The 10414-nt window shown below is 36.7% G+C and overlaps 1 protein-coding gene across 1 annotated transcript; it reads right to left on the bottom strand.

The window, feature by feature from the left end:
* Window positions 1-605: 605 nt before the first annotated feature.
* On the bottom strand, window positions 606-9337 carry LOC107901920 (cysteine-rich receptor-like protein kinase 10). Its single transcript, XM_016828099.2, has 8 exons — window positions 7586-9337; window positions 7486-7514; window positions 2397-2505; window positions 2162-2283; window positions 1839-2049; window positions 1529-1766; window positions 1226-1376; window positions 606-1141 (listed from the first exon to the last, which is right to left on the bottom strand). The coding sequence occupies exons 1-8, from the start codon at window positions 8391-8393 to the stop codon at window positions 833-835; spliced, it is 1977 nt and encodes a 658-aa protein (XP_016683588.2). The 5' UTR covers window positions 8394-9337; the 3' UTR covers window positions 606-832.
* Between the last annotated feature and the right edge of the window lie 1077 nt (window positions 9338-10414).

The raw sequence follows: 10414 nt of genomic DNA on the forward strand, positions 1-10414 counted from the left end.
CAGCGAAATTATCGTTTTTAGATTTTATAATTAATTTAATACTATCTGATATAGTCGAATGAAAAAAAGTTATAGTTAGTCGAATTAAAAATTTCTATTTTATTATCTGAATTCAATTTGAATAGAATCAAGTCGAGTTGAGTAATTTTATTTGGGTTAAATTTAAAAAATTAAACTAACCATAAATTTTATTGACAATATGATTAAATTCCAAATTAAAGAACATAAATGTCATGTATATATGAAAACTCTTTTGAAAAAATAAGAGGGAAAAAACAAGATAACTAGTATGTTAGTTGATAATTTACTTATTTAACATCTCAAATTTATCATTTTAGATTTTTTAAAAAATATTATATTTAACATTTTTATATGTTTTTAAAGATTTTTAGTATTTTTTTAATTTTTATTTTTTTGAATATATATAAAATTTTGGAAAAATATTTTATAAATATTTTAAAATTTTGAAGATTATTTTGAATCTTTTGTAATTTTTTAGAGAAATCAATTTGCACATTTTAAAAACTATTAAGGACTTAAGAGGTATTTATATAAATTTATTATTCGAGTAATTTAAATTATTTTAATTGTAAAATTCAACTCACTTTAAACTCAAAAACTAAATTCTTTATTTGAGAAAACTGAATAATTCAATTTGATTAAGTCAAAATATTTAGTGACGTGGCAGGACTCATTTTAGACCAAACTCCAGCCATGATTTTACAGATTTTGCTTATCAACCTAGCACTGATTATTGAGCGTGGTTGATGTTCCGAACTATAATGAACTAAGACCCAGAAACATTACGTATTTTGAACAATCCAGAGTTCCTCTATCGAGGCTCTATTTCAGTTATCGACACTTCATTGACAGACACTTCTTCAAGCCCCTTTGCTCCTAGAGGACTCGACTCATTTCTGCTACTAAGGAAATATGCCGGTTTCTGAGGTTGCGGCAACGAAACCGAGTTGCTGTCGAGCATGAGAACCACCTTTGTTATTGAAGGCCTTTTAGCTGGATCTTCTTGAACACATAATAACCCTACATGGATACATTTAACAACTTCATTTCTACAATAGTTTGTTCTTAATTTGGGATCCATCATTTCCAAGGGACTTCCATCCCTCCATTGCTTCCAACACTGTAACAATTTGCTAAACAATGTCACATTCTTTGCATTTGATTAAACCACAGAAAGATTGATGAGCAAATTAAATGGACTCACATAACTTAGGAGGTCTTCACCGCCCTCTGATTCATAAAACCAACTATTCTTTTTGCCGCTTATAATTTCTAGTACTAAAACCCCAAAGCTGAAAACATCAGATTTCATTGAAAACTGTCCATGCATTGCATACTCTGGAGCCATATAACCACTACAAACAAGTAAAGCACAAATTAAGCGACTGAAATAAGAAAACATATGAACAGAGTTTCATGCTGCAATATTAGCTGTTGTTAAATCCAAGCAAGTGTTGATCTTTTCAAATATGGGGAACATCAAATCATAGGATAATTTCAGACTTACTATGTCCCAACGATTCTTCTAGTGTTTGTTTGAGTTTGATCAACACCGAAAATCCTTGCCATACCAAAATCTGAAATTTTGGCATTCATATCCTCATCCAACAAAATGTTGCTAGCTTTCAGATCACGGTGGATGATCCTAAGCCGAGAATCTTCATGAAGATAAAGAAGTCCTCTACAGATCCCTTCAATAATTCTGTAACGTGCTGACCACTCCAAATTCCCTTGTGTTTCAGGGTCTGCAAAATCCATCAAACTCAATCACATAGTTTAGGAAGTATGAAGACTATTGTTTGTTTAAATGACTATACCAAATAGAAAAAAGTCGAGGCTTTTGTTTGGCACATATTCATAAACCAGTAGCTTTTCTTCACCATCCAAGCAAAATCCCAGCAGTCTAACAAGATTCCTGTGCTGAAGCTTAGTTAACAGTGCCAACTCATTCTTGAATTCTTCTGTTCCTTGGTTAGAGCTCTTAGATAACCTCTTCACCGCTATTTCTTGTCCATTACATAGTTTCCCCTGGCATCATATACACATAAAAAAAAACTAATTGTATTTTGTCATTTCATCCCTTCAAATTTTGCAAATTTCCAGAGTTCTTGAAATTGCAATAGCTTTAAAAGTTATGTACCTTGTAGACCTCACCAAATCCACCTTCACCTATTTTGTTATCAGAAGAGAAATTGTTCACTGCGGCTTGAATTGTGCTCAGATTAAATTGCAAGGATTCTAAGCCTATGACGTTCTCCACAGCTACATAATCAAAAGGGAACTTTCCATTAGAATAAAATCATAAATATCATTACTTGAAGACCAGATTGTCAAATCATATTAAGAATTGGAGATTATTGCAAAATAATCGTTACCATTTTTTTCAGGTAATGCATTGTACTTCTTGCTCGCCCTCTTTCTCATAAAAAGTAGGCCTAACGCCAATAGCACCAAAGAGGTAACTACTGGAGCAACAATGGCAATGTATTGAAGTTATGGTCAGCATGCAGCAACCAAGACTGTCAAAGGCACTACATGCAGAAGCTGCTGGTTCACCTAGTCAGCAAGCTGTTTATGTTTCATTTTGTAATTTTAAGTTAGAGTAATGTAACTTAGTTGCTTTATAACTATGTTAGGTTTATGCTTGATGTAATTTTGATGTTGATTGAGCTGATAAATCAGCTTTGTTTATTTGTTCAAGCTAATTAGCACAAGTTACTATGTGTATTAGTGGTAGTAGGTGAAGTTTAGGTCAACCTACTGTTTTGTCAAGATTGTAAACTTGTTTATGTATTGGCTTTGGGCCATTTTTGAAGTTTAAGGAATGAATTCAACAAGTTTTCATCCATATGCTCTCCATTTTTAGTTTTGCTTAAAAATCCATTTGAGTTTTCTGCTTTGTTTCTCCTACAAGTCACGAGACTTGCCAAACAAGCATTCTGCTGAAGCTTGCTGCTGCTGCCTCTTGCTCCAACAATTGGTATCTAGAGCCGTATTCTTAGAGGACCTGTTGTAGTTCAACATCAAAACGATGGCATCATCAGGTTTTTCACCAGCTTCACCACCTGTCTTCAATGGAGAGGGCTTCAACATTTGGGCAGTTAAGATGAGGACTTACCTGCAGGCATTCGACCTATGGGAAGTTGTCAACTCAGATGCTGAGCCAGCACCTCTTCGAGCTAATCCAACAGTTGCTCAAATAAGGCAACACACTGATGAAAGAACAAAAAGGCACAAGGCCATGTCATGCATACAGAATTGTGTGACAGATGTGATCTTTATGAGGATCATGGCCTGTGAAACACCAAAGGAGGCTTGGGACAAGCTGAAAGAAGAATTTCAGGGGACTGAGAAAACAAGGCAACAACAGCTGCTCAACTTGAGAAGAGATTTCGAAAATCTCAAAATGAAAGAGGAAGAAACAGTTAAGCAGTACTCAGATCGGATTATGGCTGTTGTAAACAGCATAAGGCTCCTAGGAGAGCAATTCAGTGAAGCTAGAATGGTTGAGAAAGTCATGTCCACTCTACCAGAGAGGTATGAAGCTAAAATTTCATCCCTCGAAGACTCAAGGGACTTGACAACTATCTCCTTAACTGAGCTAATCAATGCCTTGTATGCACAAGAGCAAAGAAGAGCCAGCAGACAAGAGTAGACCAGGAAGGGGCTTTTCAAGCCAAAGAAGCCTCGAGCATCAAAACTCATAAAGGCAAAAAGTTCTGGAAAAACAGGCCTAAGCCTGATGCTGCTAGGAGCAGTGACCAACTCTGCAGACATTGTAAAAGAGCTGGTCATCCAGAAGATAGATGCTGGTTTAGACCAGATGCAGTATGCCAAAACTGCAAGAAAAAAGGCCATGCTGAAAAAGTTTGCAAGAATAGAAGCAAACCAAGACAGAATCAATTTCAGCAACAAAAGGTAGAAGCTCGAGTAGCTGAAGAAAGCAGTGATCAAGAAGAACATGTTTTTGCTGTGTCATGTGCAGCAAATCAGAAAAAGGGTTCAAAGGGCTGGCTTCTAGACAGTGGGTGCACAAACCACATGTCACCAGATGCAACTATCTTCAAAACCCTGGACAGAACCTGCAAAACCAAAGTAAAAATTGGAAATGGTCAGTTAATCAATGCTGAAGGAAGAGGAGATGTGCTGATTCATACCTCTACAGGTGGCAAAATCATTTCAAATGTACTTTTGGTACCTGAAATCGATAGGAACCTTCTCAGTATAACTCAACTACTTGAGAAAGGTTATTCAGTTGTTTTCAAGGAGAAAGAATGTCAAATTTTTGATCCAAGTGGATCAAACCTCATAACAGTCACCATGACTGATAAATGTTTTGAAGTAGACTGGCCAAATGACTCACATTCAGCCTGCATAGCCTCCACTGATGACTCGAGACTCTGGCACCAGAGGCTTGGACATGCAAACTACAAATCCATAGCCCGCATGGTCAATGAAGGTCTGGCAGAAAATTTCATCGATTCAGTGAAGAATGATGAGCTTTGTGAGATATGTCAGCAAAGAAAATTGGCAAGATTGCCATTTCCAACAAGCACAACATGGAGAGCATCAGAGAAGCTTCAGCTTGTGCATACAGATGTGTGTGGACCAATGAAGACTGAGTCTCTCAAAGGAAGCAGGTACTTTATTTTATTTATTGATGACTTAACAAGATACTGCTGGATTTATTTTCTAAAACAGAAGTCAGAAGTTCCATCTGTGTTCCTGAAGTATAAAGCTGCTGTTGAAACTGAGTCTGGTTGCAAACTTAGAGCAATGAGGTCAGATAATGGAACTGAGTACACCTCAGCTCAGTTCCAAGCCTACTGTGAAGAAGCAGGTATCAAACACCAGTTGACTAATGTGTATACACCCCAACAGAATGGGGTCAGTGAAAGGAAAAACAGAAGCTTGATGAACATGGCAAGATGTCTTCTGTTTGAGAAGAATTTGCCCAAAACTCTGTGGGCTGAAGCTGTTAACACAGCAGTCTATCTCCAAAACAGGCTCCCAACCAAGGCTCTGGCTGAAAAGACTCCATTTGAAGCCTGGTTTAGGTTTAAGCCATCACTGGCTCATCTCAGAACCTTTGGTTGTCTGTGCTACACACAAGTTCCAGCTGAGAAGAGAAGCAAGCTAGATAAAAGAGCTCAAGCAGGGATCCTGATCGGCTATAGCTTGGTTAAGAAGGGCTACAGAATCCTAGAACCTGCTACAAACAAGATATTGGTTAGCAGGGATGTTGTTTTCAATGAAAAAGGACACTGGAATTGGGAGAAGGCTGAACCAGAGGCAGTGGCTGAAGATCTCGCAGTGGACCAAGTTGAAAATGATGAAAACACACCTGAAATGGATGTAGATGATGTTCCAATCAGAGGCACTCGATCACTGGCTGATGTTTATGAAAGAGCACAAGTGGCTACTGTTGAACCAAGTTGCTTTGAAGAAGCAGAAAACCAGGAGGACTGGAAGCAAGCAATGATTGAAGAAATCAGAATGATTGAAAAGAATCAGACCTGGAGTCTGGTTGATAAACCAACAAACAGGAAGATTATTGGTGTCAAATGGGTTTATCGAGTAAAGAACAATGCTGATGGTAGCCTAAACAAGTTAAAGGCTAGATTGGTTGTGAAAGGTTTCAGTCAAAGGTATGGGTCAGACTACCTGGAAACCTTTGCACCAGTGGCCAGGCTAGACACTATCAGACTGCTAGTTGCCTTAGCAGCACAAAAACAGTGGCTGATACACCAACTTGATGTAAAATCAGCATTTCTGAATGGATTCCTTGAAGAGGAGATTTATGTGGAGCAACCTCAAGGTTTCAAGGTGTCTGGCAAGGAAGAAATGGTGTACAAGCTCAACAAAGCCTTGTATGGCTTGAAACAGGCTCCAAGGGCCTGGTATAGCAGAATAGATGGCTATCTGACCAGTCAAGGATTTGAAAGAAGTCTTAGCGAGCCAACTCTGTATGTTAAATCAACTAGTGCTGAAACTCAGCTCATTGTCTCAATATATGTCGATGACCTACTGGTGACAGGAGGAGATCATGAGATGCTAAGCAGCTTTAAAGTCAAAATGCAACAGCACTTTGAAATGTCAGACTTGGGATTGATGTCTTACTTCTTAGGCATGGAAGTAACTCAAGCTAAGAATGGGATTTGGCTAAGTCAAAAGACCTTTGCTATGAAGGTTCTCAACAAATTCTCAATGGAGAATTGCAAAGCAACCAGCACACCAGTTGCTGTTGGAGAAAAACTCTCGAGCCAAGACAAGCATGAAAAGGTTTGTGAAACAACCTATCGAAGTCTAGTTGGATGTTTGTTGTATTTGACTGCTACTAGACCTGACATAATGTATGCTGTGAGTCTACTCTCGAGGTTTATGCATTGTTCAAATGAAAGTCATTTTAGAGCTGCAAAAAGGGTTCTAAGATACATCAAAGGAACTTTGTCCTATGGAATGCAGTTTACCAAGGCTGAGAACTTGAAGCTAGTTGGATATTGTGACAGTGATTGGGCTGGTTCCTTGGATGACATGAAGAGCACTACAGGTTATGCATTCAACATAGGCTCTGCTATGATTTGCTGGAGCTCAAAGAAGCAGGGAGTAGTGGCTCAGTCGACTGCAGAAGCAGAATATGTGGCTGCTGCTGCAGTAGTCAATCAAGCCATATGGCTTAGAAAAATTTTGAAAGATATCAATCATGAGCAAAAGGAAGCAACTGAGATAATGTGTGACAACCAATCAGCAGTTGCTATTGCAAAGAATCCTGTTTTTCATGGAAGGACCAAGCACTTCAACATCAAACTTCATGCAGTTCGAGAAATGGAACAAGCTCATGTTGTTAAGCTGATACATTGCAGTTCTGAAGAGCAAATTGCTGATATTTTAACAAAAGCACTAAGTGTTTCCAAGTTTCAACACCTGAGAGCTAATATGGGAGTATGCAACATGCTAACCAAGGAGGAGTATTGAAGTTATGGTCAGCATGCAGCAACCAAGACTGTCAAAGGCACTACATGCAGAAGCTGCTGGTTCACCTAGTCAGCAAGCTGTTTATGTTTCATTTTGTAATTTTAAGTTAGAGTAATGTAACTTAGTTGCTTTATAACTATGTTAGGTTTATGCTTAATGTAATTTTGATGTTGATTGAGCTGATAAATCAGCTTTGTTTATTTGTTCAAGCTAATTAGCACAAGTTACTATGTGTATTAGTGGTAGTAGGTGAAGTTTAGGTCAACCTACTGTTTTGTCAAGATTGTAAACTTGTTTATGTATTGGCTTTGGGCCATTTTTGAAGTTTAAGGAATGAATTCAACAAGTTTTCATCCATATGCTCTCCATTTTTAGTTTTGCTTAAAAATCCATTTGAGTTTTCTGCTTTGTTTCTCCTACAAGTCACGAGACTTGCCAAACAAGCATTCTGCTGAAGCTTGCTGCTGCTGCCTCTTGCTCCAACACAATGATAATAGGAGCAGAGTTCTTTCTTTTTCCTGAACATAAATCATATCAGTATATATGTGGCAAGAGTATAGTTTAGCCAAGCAATTATACAGGAACCGACCTTGTTTAGTAGAGTTAGGTGAGGAAGGCGAAGGAAACTCTATGGTGGCTGTGCCATTACGACTGAAGAAGGGAAACATATCATATCTGATGTTGCAGCTGGGAAGCAAAACTCGTCCACCTTGTTTCCCATCACAACACATTGGAAGCTCGGCAATGGCACTTTGAAAGCATCTAAAGCAAAGTGCATCAGTTAAGTCCGGCGTGCACTGCACTAAACTGTACAGTGTTTGAGAGCTGGTAAAATTCGCTTCACCAGTTGCGAACCTTTTGCCCGACTGATCATCATACGCAGCACGGTTCACCAAGCTTTTCATTAGGTCCGATAATAACTGATCAAAACGATCATTGTCGCCCGGGATGCTTACTGAACTGCTATTATCCATTCCCGGTACTTCACGGATGATGGAAAAAATGTTTTGATCAGAGTACCGAACAGTACACTCATCGTACCAAATCACACCTAGTTTTTCCGTAACACACCGCCGAGCTATATCGTTGCTGGCAGTTTCCACGCATTTTTGACAGAGATTAGCAGATACATCGCCCCGGCAAAGAAAGGTACCGTAGACCAAGTTGGGGTCTCGCCCTGCGGTTGTATTGTAAAACCCATTTTTACTGCTATTGGTATTGGAAGAAAGAGAGGATAAAAGGGTTTTGACATTGGCTTGGTAGGTGCTATTGGGCGTGAAGGAAGTGGTATTATCACAGTAATGGGAGGTGTATGTTGGTGCTGCTTTGCCATGACTGGTAAGGCCAAGGAACATGAAAAGAAACAAGAAAACTATGGTGGAGTAAAGGGAAACCATATTTGGTGAACTTTGAACTTTTTTTATCAATGTTTCTTTAGAGAGCTCTTCCAAGTTAAACTTTCTCTTTTATTTATTTATTTATTTTATATAAAAAATGTTTCTACTAATTTTGATCAATTTAGGTACTCACTGATGAAAGGGTTATTAGGTGAAGAGGTTTTTCTTGGGGGGGGGGTTGAATTCAGTATTATGGGAGATGAAAAAGTTCAAGTCTAGATCAAGAAAAATCTATCCTCATTAGCATCCCAACTTCTATCACCCACAAATGCATTTGTACCTAAACCAATATAAATATATATTTTAGTTTGACTATATTCATGGCCCGATACAATTGCTGAAATAGCCCAGTAAAAAAAGAAGTTAGTTTTCTGTGGTAAATGAGGAGCAACTTCATAATAAAGAACGGTGACGAGGCTCAAGAATGGAGTGCCAAAAGAAGTCCAATTTAGGAAATATCTGCCATGTTCGGATTGGTTAAGATGAAGTCCCAATGTTTTAGAGTTAAAGCATCGCTCATTGTCTACCTTGTGGAAAATCCGGTAATGCATAGACCCAGTCAAGAAGCTAACTTTGATTTTTCTATGGAAAATAAATAAGCAGCAGACCCAAAGATTGGAGTGCCAAAAAAAGTCTAATTTAGAAAAGATGTGCCAGGTTCGGATTGGTTAAGAATACCGTCCCAAAGTTTATAAAGTCAATACTGATGGAGACACGCAATTATGTCTAACCTTGTGGAAAATAAGGCCATGAATTTGATAACGAGACAAGGACAGGGACAGGACTGGAGTGCGGAAAATTCCTTCAAATTTAAATCTCATGTTTGGATTGGTTGAGGACATACAAAGACCCAAAGCCTACAAAGTCTCAAGACTCGACACTCAAACATGTATTATTATAGTTCATACTTGAGCTTTATGACTTTTTATCTCCCATTTTTTAAGTTGTGAACAATTCTATTATTAACTATCATTTTTTCTTATTTATTTACAATTCTATTATTTAGTCATTTATGTTTAAAATATTATTTTTTACTCACTTATATTATTGTATTTTAAAATTTTAGTTATTGAATGTTAATTACTATTAACTGTGTAATAGTAATTAGCTGACATGCCACGTTAAATAATCATTTTAAACAAAAATTTAGGTTAAATTATACAATTGGTCCTTATATTTTTTTCGTATTGAGCAATTTAATTTTTTTCTTTTACGTTAAAAAAGATGGAGAAGGGAGAAAAAATAGAGGGAGAAGCAGAAGAAAATAAAAAAAAGAAAAAAAAGAAGTTTAAAGAACATAAAAGAAAAAAAAATTCCTCAAAACGAGAAAATATGGAGACCAATTGTATAATGTAACCTAAAATTTTGTTTGAAATGATGATTTAACGTGCCACGTTAGTTTATCGTTACACCGATAATAGCAATTAATGACTTAGTGATTAAAATATAACCTGAGGAAACAAAAGTGATTATTTTGATAATTTGCCCTTTATTTATTTATTTTTCTTTATGTTCATATCATAAACAAAGCTTTTTCCTTTTTTAATTATTGAATTGTATTTAATTTGTATTTACATTCAACGTTAAGTTTTAAGTATCTTTTAATCAATACTGATTTCTCCCCAAGGCGACATCGATGGGATGGGTGGCGATGACGGTGCCCTAGAGTAGGCTTTGGAATTATTTCATAACAAAGTAAAATTTGTTATTAGTCCTTTGTACTATGTGTAAGTTACAAATTTGATCTATGTACTATAATTTGATATTTTTATAATTTTTTTTAGCTGTAAAATTCATTTTTGACCAAATAGTATACATTCAATCCATTGAGTTAAATTTCATTATTTCTAAAATATTGTATGCCACATATATTATTTTAGCTTCCTATTTTCATATAATACCCAAAAAGAAAGATATAACAACTATCGTTTGAGTCAGGATTGAAATTTTAAACTTAGAAAATTATAAAGACTAAAAAGATCAAATTGAAGAACAATGACTTAATCTGAAGAGTAAGAGAT

The sequence above is a fragment of the Gossypium hirsutum genome, chromosome D06 (assembly GCF_007990345.1).
Source record: "Gossypium hirsutum isolate 1008001.06 chromosome D06, Gossypium_hirsutum_v2.1, whole genome shotgun sequence".
Taxonomy (NCBI): domain Eukaryota; kingdom Viridiplantae; phylum Streptophyta; class Magnoliopsida; order Malvales; family Malvaceae; genus Gossypium; species Gossypium hirsutum.

Excerpts from the sequence above, each read along its gene's own strand:
- LOC107901920 (XM_016828099.2), bottom strand. The coding sequence starts at position 8,393 with ATGGTTTCCCTTTACTCCACCATAGTTTTCTTGTTTCTTTTCATGTTC. Across the intron at positions 2,050-2,161 it reads GATTTGGTGAGGTCTACAAG|GGGAAACTATGTAATGGACA; the intron begins GTACATAACTTT and ends ATATGATGCCAG. Across the intron at positions 1,142-1,225 it reads GTGAAGACCTCCTAAGTTAT|TGTTGGAAGCAATGGAGGGA; the intron begins GTGAGTCCATTT and ends AAATTGTTACAG.